This window comes from Eschrichtius robustus, chromosome 5 (genome assembly GCF_028021215.1).
Source record: "Eschrichtius robustus isolate mEscRob2 chromosome 5, mEscRob2.pri, whole genome shotgun sequence".
In the NCBI taxonomy this organism is placed as follows: domain Eukaryota; kingdom Metazoa; phylum Chordata; class Mammalia; order Artiodactyla; family Eschrichtiidae; genus Eschrichtius; species Eschrichtius robustus.
In genome coordinates, this window is record NC_090828.1 from 67899490 (window position 1) to 67913403 (window position 13914).

The 13914-nt window shown below is 37.3% G+C and overlaps 1 protein-coding gene across 2 annotated transcripts in view; it reads left to right on the top strand.

Moving 5' to 3' along the window:
* GRB14 (growth factor receptor bound protein 14) overlaps window positions 1–13914 on the top strand; it is a 124622-nt gene that overhangs the window by 93780 nt on the left and 16928 nt on the right. For both annotated transcript variants that reach the window (XM_068544991.1, XM_068544992.1), the window contains 3 exons: window positions 3955–4076; window positions 5951–6025; window positions 9755–9892. In XM_068544991.1, the coding sequence (XP_068401092.1) occupies window positions 3955–4076; window positions 5951–6025; window positions 9755–9892 (335 nt within the window). The remainder of the gene's footprint in view (window positions 1–3954; window positions 4077–5950; window positions 6026–9754; window positions 9893–13914) is intronic.

Consider the following 13914-nt stretch of genomic DNA (forward strand, 5'->3'; position numbering starts at 1 on the left):
CATTAAACTTCCCTGGGAGTTTATCAACATCAACTGCTTATCCTGAAAGGGTCCTAGTTCCGGAAGGGGCAGGATATAGGGTCACTGTGACCTAAACCATCCAGTTACTATCTAGCCCCCTCTCAGTCTCCACTCCACCCTTTCCTCCACTAACCCCTTGATTCCAGATCCTTTCCCAGAGGACAGAGGGTGCATCCCTGTATGAGTCAGTGGAGGATTGGCTGGCCATTATTCTCCCCAAGTGATCATATTTGTCAAAGATTGATAAAGTCTAATTTGAAGCTCAAAAGTAAAGAAAGTGCATCTCTGTCATTTTTTCCTCTGTGTATAGTTTATCTTCAGGGCAGAACATGTGCTGTTTCCTTAGTGGTAGAGATAGGTGATGGGTACAGTGAAACACAGGTTGGTAAAACAAATAAGCAGACATATTGCTTAATACCTTGCAATTTTCTCCCACTGTGGTTGCAATAACTACAGATACAGTGCGTAGCACATAGGATATTTAATAATGTGAACCTGTGCTTCATAAGATTGAAAACATCAGCTGGGGTTGTGTGAGAAGTAAACAAAAGTAAGGATAATAAAGATTGTTAGCGATGCAACTTCCCACTCGATATCTCAGTGACTGCTGGATCTCCCCGCAAACTGCTTCTCTTACAGTCTTCTTAGCTCATTAATGGCCGTAGTCCTTCCAAATGCTTTAGCCAAGAATCTTGGTGTCTTCCTTCACTGCCCCCTCTCTTTCACTCCACATCCAATTTGTCAACAAATCCTGTTGTCTCTACCTTCAGAATACACACAGATTCTGTCTACTTCTTACATGCTGCCACTCTCATCCAGGCCACATCATCTCCCCTTGTTAATTGCAATATTCTGCTAGATGGTCTTCCTGTTTCTACCCTAAGCCTTTTGAAATCAGTTATCCACTCAGCATCCAGTGTGATCCAATGAAAACGTAAGTCAGCTCATAGTAGTCTTATGTTCAAAATGGATTCCTTTCCCTTATGCCCTCCTTTTTCCCTCCTCCCTGATCCATTTTTCTCTATAGTGTTTATTGCCACCTTTTAAGATTTACATGATTTACATGATTTATTGTCCATGTCTTCCCATTAGAATTGAAGCTCCATGAGGCAATGACTTCTGACTGTCTTGTTCACTACAAAATTCCAAGCCCCACAATGACTGTCTGACACCTGGTAGGCCTTCAATAAATATTTGTTGAATGGATAGATGAATGAATAAGTTAAAACTGCCAGACTATATGGATTTATCTCATAACAAGTAGGAAGTGGACAAGTTTTTGAGCAGGGGTCACATTGATACAAATGTTTTATGAGGTTTCCTGTGATATCAGGGTCCAGGTTGGATTGGAAGAATGAGAAAAACAGAGGTTTGGAGATTAGTTAGGAAAAAGTGAAGGTCTAAATGGGAATGGTGATAGTGGGAATGGGTGGGGGGCTGTTGGTTGTGTGAGAGACACTCGGACGAAGAGTCTGATATCTGGGGTAACAACTGGAGGATATTGGAGTGGACATAGAGAAAGTTGTAATGGACATTGGAAAATTTAGGAAAAAACAGTTTGAGAGAGAAAAAGGAAGATACTTTGTTTCATTTTTTTACATTTTTTTACAAATTTTGGTAAAATGCATGTAACATAAAATTTACCATTTCATTCATTTTAAGGGTAAAGTTCACTGGCATTATGTACATTTATTTATATTTATATTGTTGTACAACCATCACCCCCATCCATCTCTAGAATATTTTTATCTTCTCATACTGAAACCCTGAACCCATTAAACAATAACTCCTCATTCTTCCCCCACCCCGGTCCTTGACAACCACCATTCTACTTTGTGTCTCTATGAATTTGTCTGCTCTAGGTACCTCATGTAAATGTAATCATATAATGTTTTTTCTTTTGTGTCTGTCTTATTTTACATAGTATAATATCTTTAAGGTTCATCCATGTTGTAACATGTGTCAGAATTTCATTGCTTTTTAAGGCTAAATATTCCACTGAATGTCTTTACTACATTTTGTTTATCCATTCATTTGTTGATGGACATTAGGGTGTTTTTACTTTCTGGCTATTGTGAATGATGCTACAATGAACGTTGATGTACAAGTATCTGTTCCAGTCCCTGCTTTCACTTCTTTTGGTTATGAACTCAGAAGTGGAATTGCTGGAATTGTTTAATATTTGGAGGGACCACCATACTGAACTTTGGTTTTAGACAGATTATGTTTGAAGTGGTGGAAAGTCTAGCAGTTAGGATTGGAGTGCAAGTGAAAGCAACTGTAGCTGGAGATTTCACTTCAGGGAACTTGACAGACATAATGGCTGAAGAGGGGAGAGTTAATTAGTTGAGAGAAGAGAAAAAAAAGAGTCCAGCCAAGGACTGCGTCTTAGGTGGGAGGAGGAGCTACCAGAGCTAGTCAATGAGACCGAAAAAGAGCAATCTGAATTAGGAACAGAACCCAGGAGTGCTGATACACACTTAGCTCCAACTCATTCGTATTCATATATTCATTCAGCACTCTTACAAGAACCCCCTTTCAGATGAATAAGCTTCTATTTAAGTATGACATTACTTTCAAGGGTTTGGGTGCTGTAGGTCACAGATTACTCCTGAGTGTTGAATTCCTGAGACATAGAGACTTTTCAAAAAGGTCCTAGAAGCACCTAAAAAAGCAGAGGATTTCTATATTTCTTATTTGGCTGTTCTCCATTTCTTATTTTGCATTAGTAATTTCACAGTCACTTTTCTTTAACCTTTTATTGAAGTATGACATACCTTAACATAAGTGAACAAAGATGGACAACTTGGTGAATTCTCAGATATTGTTTCTACCTGAGTATCCAACACCCAGATTAAGAAACAGAATATTTCTCACCCCCAGTGGTTCCCTCATGCCCCTGCTCACTCACCCACTATCCCTATTATCTTGATTTCTAACACCATAGATTTATTGTATCTGTGTTGAACTTATATAAATGGAATCATGTAGTATGTACTCTTTGTGTCTGACTTCTTTCATTTAATATTATGTTTGTGGAATTCATCCATGCAGTTTTGTGTTACTGTAGTATATATTCTATTGTGTCCTTTACACAGTTTATTTACTCATTCTCACGTTGATAGGCATTTGGGTAGTTTCCAGTTGGGGCTATTATGACTAGTACCGCTATGAACATCACAGTTTCTTATTAAAATAGGAAATTTGCATGTTATGTTCACCTCTTTAAAGTTGCCATTGCTTTTTTCATTTAAGTGCCTTTCCTCTTAAGTGCCTTCCCACCCTGCCTAATTATCTTCATTGGTAATACAAACTACATTTGCCTGAACATTAGTTTTGAAAGTAAAAAGTGCCACAAGAAATTAGGTTTCTTAAAAAATTGTATGTCCTTGCATTAAAATTTTCTTTTTAAAGCATTTATTTCAGTTTTTCTCAACTATCCAGATTATGTGTCTTAAACGCATAGTGAACCTGTCAAGTTTTTTCAGCTCTTAATGGGATGAATTGTTCAACCTTGAGGCAAATATTTTAATTTTGGCACCATGATGAGCTGGAGAAAAAGAATAGTTCCCATATTCTTAATGCAGTTTTGTTATCAAACTTATAATTTACATAGCAATAAAAGGAGATTGAGAATTAGTAAAAAGTGCATTGTGATATTTTATGTCATTTTTCTCTTCCGGTTACAGTCTGCTTTGGTATAAAAATCAACATTACTAATTCAAAATTAATGAAAATTTTATCAATCTGATTATTCCAGAATTGAGTTGAAATTTTCTATGTTTAATAAGGATACGTACATAATATATTTTATATATTTGTATGGATATATATGTCCATATGTTTATTTGTCTACCTACCTGTCTATCTTTCTATCCATCCATCCATCCATCTATCTATCTGTTGACGTGCTCACTGGAACATTCTTTACAGAAAGAACAATAGAAGACCACGAGCTGGTGATTGAAGTGCTATCTAACTGGGGAATGGAAGAAGAAAATAAGCTATACTTTAGAAAAAATTATGCCAAATATGAATTCTTTAAAAACCCAATGGTAAGTGAAATCCCCATTAATAGTTATGGGAAATGAATGAGTTTAGTTAAATTTTATTTTATTTTATGTGAAGAAAAATGTCACTATGGATAAAATACAAGTCCCTATTTGGTAAACTGTAGGTAAGAATTCTGGCCCTTTAAAATTATAGTCACACTTCTTCTTACTCTAACAATGATTAGCCAACATCGTCACAGAAGTTCATATACGTGGTTTTGGGGAACTATTGCTTCTTTTCTTGCTTTTTAAGAAAAACAACTACATTTGATTTGGGAAATTATTAGATATCTCTAAGCAGGTTCCAAAATATTATGGTTTAACTCTTTTCACATAATTTAGGAAATTAAATAAGAAAAATTCTAAAGGAAAAACAGATGGATGTTTGTTGGGAGTGTTGAAACTTAGCCAAAAGTTTAGATTGACGTGCATCTGGCTGTTCCAAACTATTTTGTTTTCAGTGCAATAATTGAGCTAAGTAGAAATGAGATAAAGGCCAGTGCATTATCTAGTAAATACTCCTTTCATTATAGTTCTTTTTAAAAGAAAGTAAATGTATGTCACATTCTAATGAAGACTAGTGATCTAGAGAAGTCAGAATAGCCTCTGGGCTCATTACTTTAAATTGTTTTTGACTCTGCAGCTGTAGCATATTTTTACACTAAGTTTTGGATAATTGGATTGAAATGATACTTTATGAAAAATATATGATACACAACATAATAGAATATTTTCAAACCCTGAAAGACCTCTTACACTCTCTTTTATTTAAACTTATTAATAGAAACATAGTGGGATGGTCTTTGATAAAGAAAATACAAGTCCTAATAAAAATTAAATAGAATTAGAATTTGAAAGGAAACTGTTTTCTTATTATGAATCTTTTTTAAAAGCAAGGATTTAAAAGTCATAGTTAAAGACATAGGGTTTAGTGCTCAGTTTCAGTTTTGTTTTGTTTTTTTTTTAGTTTAAACAAGGCTGTAGATTCATTTTGTAGACTTAGAGTAGTGGTTCTCAACTGGGGGGTGGTGTGGTAATGTCTGGAGACATTTTTGGTTGTCATACTGGGTGGATGGGGGTGCTGCTAGTGGGTGGAGGCCAGGAATGCCCTAAACGTCCTGCAATGCACAGGACAGTCCCCCCAACACAGCGTTATTAGACCAACATTAATAGAACTACGCTTCAAAAACCCTGTCCTAAAGGAAGTATAGTGGCATATATTTTCCCAAACTTGCCTGATCATAAAAACTCCCTGGGGAAGGGGATAGTGCTTGTTAAAAATACAGGATCCAGGTCCTACCCTGACCTACTGAATCAGACACTCCAGGAAAGAGGCCTGGGAATTCCTATTTTTAAACAGCTTTCCTGGGTGAATTTTATGATTAAACAGGTTTGGAAAGATCGAAGGTGGAAAAGACTGTCATTTTAGCTCCCTGGCCCTCTAGTTTAACTCCTTGTTCCTCTACTCTACGGGCTGTGACCTTGGGTATATATATCCTTTACTTCTATGAGCTTTGACTTTATGAAATGGAGCTGATAGTCCTTCAGTACCTGCTAGAGTGGTTGCAGGACTCAGGGAAGACGTACGGGAGCTAGCACACTGTCAGCCTGAGGGCAGTGTTTGTAACTGGAGGTACGTGGATCTCTGTGTATCAGCACCATCTGAGGGTGTTTGGCTAGTCTTTGGGCCCTGCTCCTACCTTCTCTCTCATTAAGATACCTGCGGGTAGAGTCAGGGACTGGCATTTTTAAAAGTGCTTTGGGTGAATTTTCAACACACTGATTTAAAGAGCTTTTGCTTTAGATTACTGTGTTGGTCATAGTTCGATCTTTTCTGCAACGGCTTTGGGATAATATAACATGTATCTTTTCGTCAGTATTTTTTTCCAGAGCATATGGTGTCTTTTGCAACTGAAACCAATGGTGAAATATCCCCCACACAGATTTTGCAGGTAAAATATATTTTTTCACTAAAATATGTAAGTACTAAATAATGAAGGGAAACTGTAAGGTCCTTATTTACTGATTTATTTATATTTCTAATTTTATAAGTAGATATACTCATTTATCTTGCATTTCCATGCCTTTTTTTTTTTTTACTTCATGAGAGTTGACAATATTCTTTTTTTAAATTGAAGTATAGTTGATTTACAATGTTGTGTTAGTTTCAGGTGTACTGCAAAGTGATAAAGTTATACACACATATAGAGTTATCTTTTTTCAGATTCTTTTCCCTTATAGGTTATTACAAAATATTGAGTATAGTTCTCTTAGCTATACAGTAGGTCCTTGTTGGTTATCTATTTTATATATAGTAGTATGTATATATTAATCCCAAACTCTTAATTTATCCTCCCCCTTCCCCTTTGGTAACCATAAGTTTGTTTTCTATGTCTGTGGGTCTATTTCTGTTTTGTATATAAGTTCATTTGTATTTTTTTCCCTTAGATTCTAATATAAGCGATATCATATGCTATTTGTCTTTCTCTGGCTGGCTTACTTCACTTAGTAGGATAATCTCTAGGTCCATCCATGTTGCTGAAAATGGCATTATTTCATTCGTTTTTTTATGGCCAAGTAATATTCCGTTGTATAAATATACTACATCTTCTTTATCCATTCATCTGTCAATGGCCATTTAGGTTGCTTCCATGTCTTGGCTATTGTAAATAGTGCTGCAATGAACACTGGGGTGCATGTGTCTTTTCCAGTTATGGTTTTCTCCAGATATATGCCCAGGAATGGGATTGCAGGATCATACGGTAGCTCTATTTTTAGTTTTCTGAGGAACCTCCATACTGTTCTCTATAGTGGCTGTACCAATTTACATTCCTACCAACAGTGTAGGAGGGTTCCTTTTTCTCCACACCCTCTCCAGCATTTATTATTTGTAGACTTTTTGATGATGGCCATTCTAACCAGTGTGAGGTGATACCTCATTGTAGCTTTGACTTTCATTTCTCTAATAATTAGTGATGTTGAGCATCTTTTCATGTGCCATCTGTATGTCTTCTTTGGAGAAATGTCTATTTAGTGAGGTCCATATTTATACACGTCCAGATTTTGGATGGTATGCCTTGAGTGGCTAATTTTTGCTGGAGATAAAGTTGGAAAAGAGAAGAAGAGGAAAGAAAAGAAAAGAGCACAATCTAGATAAAGAATTCTGTAAATCAATAAAGACCCCTAACTATATTATTCTTCCCAGTTTTGAACAACTGTCAAAGAATTTTAAGTGTTTAAAAAATGTGTATCATGAAAGGAAACTTGCAGAGTTTTGCTCTCTGATGTATTTAAAGATTATGTTAGTCTTCGAAAAAATCAAAATTTCCAGTAAACTATAGACATTTTACCAACAGATATTTAGTGTTAACTTTTATAATAAATGCTCTCAATCCTATTTGTGATAAAATATTTAGCAACTAGATGAAATATTATCTATGATGGAAACACTTGACTGAAACATGAAATAGCTGAATTAAGAATACTAGTTATTTAATTTAAAATTTCCTTAGTTTTGCATCTATTGAGCTCATTTCTTACAAACTGGCAATGGCTGTAGGTGACCATTTTCCAAGACATTTTCATTACAATAAAAAATTTCAGTTATTTTATATTTGATACTATACTTGTTAACAGGTTAATGGTGAGCAATGTCTTTATAATGGTTGCTGTTTGATCTAAACCCCAGGCATCCCCGAACCCACTCAATAGTCTCTGATCTTTAATGAAGAAAACTTTTAATAGTTCCAGTATAGATATTACTTTAAATATGTTGGTATTTGAATATACTGGTAAATATATTGGGTATCACAAATTTGTTTTCTATGGGCTTTTTATTTGTAATAGGTTATATTTCATTTTTTACTTCAAAATATTTTAGAAATATGATTAGCCTCAGGATTTCTCTAAAAGCTACTTATGTGCTACTAGGTTGTCACAGACACCCTGTAGAATGTTAGGGTGAATGGCAGCAGCGGCAGTGCCCCAGCACCCCTAGCTCTCACGCCTCTTTATACTTTGCCTTTGGATTATGACAGGGCGGTGGATTGGAGTTTTTCTTCTGCCTCCTTTCCCAAATTCTCCTATAATTTAGTTATATTATTTTAATGTTAAATTATAAAAACAAGAAAAGTCATAGCTTTGGAATCAGATAGTCCTGCACGTGCCCCTGACCTCTTCTCTCCACTGAGGCAATGTTTCCACTTTTTAAAACGTTCCTTCTTTTTCTAGTGTGACCTCTATGACTCCCTTTTTAAAATTTAATTGGTTTGGTTTAATAACTTGGAAAGCACTCAAACTAAAAAACCTACTTGCCTGCTTTGCATGTCAATTAATTAATATCTGTGGCTCATTAAATTAAAAGTTTTTTTATTAATTTATTTAAAAAACATTATCTACTCTCAGCATTTCCCCGAATAGCCTTTTAAAACTATGTTACGTTGTTTGAGCTAATATTTTCTCTTAGTTTCAGTTTTAACATTTTGCATTCGTTTATTCATAGGGATTTCCATTTTCTTCTTTTAGTGAGACACTAATGCATTTCCACTGTCTTATTAAGGGTGCTGAGCACAGCCACTCAGAGCTATTCCTTTTCATTCTCAATTTCCTGACCAACACATGCCTGCTGTCTCAGTTAATTATCACTGGGTTACAAACTATTCTAAATCTTAATGGCTTAAGTACCCACTCATATTTTGTCAACAGTTTTGTAGGTTGGTATTTGGGAAGGGTTTAGCTGGATGGGTCTCTGAGGCAGATTGACTCCCAAAGGGATTGTGGATCCGCTTCTTCTAAGATAGCTTTTCACTACATGTGTCTGGTACTCCTTGGCCTCTCTCTCTCTCTCTCTCTCTCTCCACATGGTGTGTCATTCTCCAAGGCTTTTCCAGTTGCCTTGTGCTTCTCACCACATAGCCATCTCAGGGTAGTCACGTTTCTTATATGAAAGTTAGCTTCCAAGAGTTAAGGAGTGGAAGCCATCAGGCTAGTTAAGGGACTACAGTGAGAACGGCAGCCTGTCCCTCCCGCCATATCCTATTGGTCAGAGCAGTCACGAGCCTTGCCCAGATTCAAGGGGGTGGAGAAACTTCACCTCTTGGTTCAGTGGCAGGATCACATTTGCAGAAGAGCATGTGGAATGAAAGATATTGTTGCAGTTCTCTTTGGAAAACACAACCTGCCCATACCCACCCACAACTGAGAACCATAGGGGACAAAGAGATTGTTTACTTTACCTTCATCGAGGAGGTGAACTTGGCTCAATTTCTTTAATAATTGAATAATGGAAGTCAGGATCATGGTCTTACATATACCATAATGAAGTTGAAGTTGATAGGTCAATCTATAATCTCCAGGAAAATCATAGGCAGGGATGAAAAGTATCAGGACTTAACTCTGTAGACAAAGTTCAGCTTTTCAAATGGACATTCAGATAGCTTGTAATGTTGGTGTTTGACTAAGTACTGATCACTTAGAATGTATATTTCGTGAGCATATTTTCACTTGGAACTTGCCTCAGGTTTTCACAAGACTGATTTATTTTCTGTTATATATATCGCTATTTCTGTAGTGGTGTAGAAGTGCTTTCAATGCTGTTTGATTTTGCACATTTCTATTTGAAATATAAAACTACAATATCATTGATTCAGAAACTGTATGAGAGTATCTGATTTTTCTTCCAGATATTTCTGAGTTCAAGCACATATCCTGAAATCCATGGCTTCTTACATGCAAAAGAACAGGGAAAGAAGTCCTGGAAAAAGATTTACTTCCTTTTAAGAAGATCCGGTTTATATTTTTCTACTAAAGGGACATCAAAGGTAAATTGGAATATCAGTGATGTGCTATGAATTATATGGAAGTTGTAAGTTAAAATGGGTTTTACTTTGTTTTATTCATTATCTTATTGCATGATGTCAATAGTTGGTAATTTTTTTTAGATTCCAAACATTTGCCATAATCCATTTAAAAACTAATTATTCAGCTTTATTTCCCACTAGTTTCAATATACATCCTTTGATACCATCTGGATGCTCTTGTTTCAGTACCACATTCCTTGCCCATTTCTCCCCCACTCTGAATCTACCCCCATTCTCCTTATCAAGGCTGGGATTTTGAAGCCCGACAGAGTTCACATCTTTTCTTTTTACCCAGGTCATACTACTGACCTTGCCCACCTCTGAACTTCTGTTGATGCAGTTTGTAACACTCAGCTGAGTCTGTAACTGCTTATTAATTCCCTTGTGTGTGTTAGTTTTGTCTCCTAACCTAGATTATAAATTCCTAGAGGAAGTTATCATGTTATGATCAGGGATGGATGTATGTGTGTGCTTGCTTATGTATACCTATGTATACAGTTACATAGACATACCTGTGCAGATGTTCATACACACATACATAATCACTTATGAATGTAATTCCCTTAGCACTGGCACTATGTAGTCTGTTTCTATGTAGTCTAGTTGTTGCCTACTATGCCATATGCCTGTGTTTTATGTCTTGATATTTTATGCAATGCATCGATTTCCTTCAAGTAAAACTACTTTTGAGAGTTTTCATGAGAGTTTAATTCCATGTTCATGCATCTGTTTTGTCAGTGACAACACTGTTGCTTCTTTATGGGTAATCTGTCATTTTTCTTTGGCTCTTTTTCAAATTTTATTATAATCATTGGTATTTAGTCATTTTCCTGCCGTATTTCTAGGTATGTTCAAATATATTCTGCTATACATATCTTGCTTGATTCTTTTTTTTTTTTAAATTAATTTATTTATGGCTGTGTTGGGTCTTCGTTTCTTGTGCGAGGGCTTTCTCTAGTTGTGGCAAGCGGGGGCCACTCTTCATCGCGGTGCGCGGGCCTCTCACTATCGTGGCCTCTCTTGTTGCGGAGCACAGGCTCCAGACGCGCAGGCTCAGTAATTGTGGCTCATGGGCCTAGCTGCTCCGCGGCATGTGGGATCTTCCCAGACCAGGGCTCGAACCCGTGTCCCCTGCATTAGCAGGCAGATTCTCAACCACTGCGCCACCAGGGAAGCCCTTGATTCTTAACATACACATTCAATCTGCAAATTCATATTTTTCTTTTATGCTGAAAATGTTCATTATTTATTTCTCATTCTCAATATTTGATCCTTTAAATTTTTAGTAGGATTTTCTGTCTTGGCTAGTCATGGCCCTAGGTCTCCCTTTGCTTGTGGCTGCCTAACTCCAGTCTCTGCCTCTGTCTTCACACAGCCTTCTCCTTTCTCTGTGTGTCTCTGATAAGGACACTTGTCATGGATTTAGAGCCCACCCAGATAATCTAGGAAGATGTCATCTCTAGATCCTTAGCTTAATTACATCTGCAAAGGCCCCTTTGCAAAACAGGTCACATTCACAGTTTCTTCAGGTTAGGACATGGACAGATCTTTTAATTTTGAGTGAGAGAGTGAAATGATCATGTTGTTAGAAGATGAGTATGGCCATAGGGAGCTTAAAAAATCAACTAGAGAGACAGAGAAACGGAGAGGGGAAGGGAGCAGGGGAGGCAGGGGGGAAGGGACAAGTGGGCAGGAAGGGAGAGAGATTGATTGAGTTGAGGCACAGATGCTAATTAGTGCTAACTAGATGATCATTTCAGTAATCAAGGGTGGAGGCCATGGGATCTAACCTAGGATGAGCAGTGGAGAGAGAAGAAGGGGATGGATGTAAGATTAAATGAAAAATGGTCAGATTTTGTTGACTGGTTGATATGAAAGAAGAGGAAGCACTTAATGTTCTTAGAGAAAGACATAAGGAAAATAAAGAAATAGAAAATGATAGAATAAACAGGAATAGGAGATTTGAAGAAATCAAATCTTAGAAGAAAGATACTGACCTTAGTTCTAGATATATTGTGTTGATGGTGAAGTATCCAAATGGAAATGCCCAGATCACAGCTAATGATAGAGACTAGATATTTGGGCAGTGGTATGGAGATATGGAGTTGCAAAGGAGTGATACTTTCCATATTTACCCCGACTGTTCTTACATAGTTTCCTCCCTTCCCTGATATACAGTTTTCCTTTGCTGCTATTCACACGTGTGTGCACACACATGTGCAAGTGTGTGTGTGTGTGTGTGTGTGTGTTTTAGGTTTAAGTGGTGGAATACTTCATGGAAAAGGCCTCTACTTATTTAGTAATCCATTCCTTTACAGAAATCTTTTATTTTTAAGTATATATAGTTTGACTACTAGTGTTCTATCATATAGATGCATTTAATTTTTCTTGAGGATTTAAACCTAGTTTTCAAATTTTTATATTATAGATAATGTTAGGATGAATAATTACCCACTTTTGTAATTAAGGTTTTAGACTTTTTCTTAACCTTTGTAATGAAGTTTCTCTTTTCCCGGTTTTCCTCATGTATGAAGTAATATACGAAGGTGGTTTTAAACAAATGTGTGCTGGATCATCTTTTTACTTTTAGCATCAGAGAAAATTGGCTTCTAAATCCAGTAATCACATTTCTTTGACTTTCTTCCCAGTGATTCTTCACTGGAAGATATGACAATATCTCCTTAATTCCTGAATTCCTAATTCTTTAACAGGTTTCGCATGAAAATCCACAGCCCATTGTCTTTTTACTTCACCCTCCACCTCCTTTCCTTTCCCACCTATTACAAAACAAGACAGCTCCTATTCCATCTACTGAAGCCATGCTCTTATCCCTGCAATGGTCCCCCCTTGGCTGGGCAACATTATAGACATCAAACCTCTGTTCTCAGGTCATGCCTCAGCTCTCCTCAACATGGTGTCTAACTTTGCTGTGCATCGTACATAATAGTGTTCTCTCTAGCCTGTGCTGAATGAGCGTGTGTTCCATAGTCTATATATATGAAAATCATCTTACATTCCCCCTTAAAAACGAAATTCAAGATATTAGATAAACTCAAGGATTATGACCTCTCTAAAAATCATGTAGGTTATCTAATGTCTAATATGACATTTCTACCTGGCAAAGTGACCATTTCCTGCCCTTTTTCTATGAGAAGGGTCTTGATTTATTTTACTTTCTAAAGATGTAGGCTGCATGGGACTTAGATAAACACTTACGCAAGCCTTGGAGGTGTGGCCCTGACTTACAGAGAAACATCTAAGTACCCCGCTCTCCAACTTCCCCCTTATATACACGTTTGCATGCTTACCTTTCGCTAACCATGCCAGCTCAGCCTTAGTCTTGTACTGTCATAAGCCTTGATGTGTCTGCAGTAATGGAACAAAAATCAGTCAAGAGAAGAAACTCATCATGTCTCTTACGTCCTTCCAGTATTTCTTAAGCTGCCTTTTTCTCACATCCAAATGACTCAGCTACATTGACTTCTACAGTATCAGTGGGCAGGGATGGTTTTATTCCATCTTCATAGAAATCAGACATTTTTACTAGCAAATCAGTTTCTATCAAGGAATAAAGGTTTAAAGGCCTTGCCAACGAGAGTACTTTTCTCCCTCCTCCTCCCTTGTTCCAAGGGCCCTTGGCTGGGTCTCTTTTTTTTTTTTTAATGTATTTATTTATTTATTTATTTATGGCTGTGTTGGGTCTTCGTTTCTGTGCGAGGGCTTTCTCTAGTTGTGGCAAGCGGGGGCCACTCTTCATCGCGGTGCGCGGGCCTCTCGCTATCGCGGCCTCTCCTGTTGCGGAGCACAGGCTCCAGACGCGCAGGCTCAGTAGTTGTGGCTCACGGGCCCAGTCGCTCCGCGGCATGTGGGATCTTCCCAGACCAGGGCTCGAACCCGTGTCCCCTGCATTGACAGGCAGACTCCCAACCACTGCGCCACCAGGGAAGCCCTGGGTCTCTTTTAACAATTTTCTTTTCTGACTC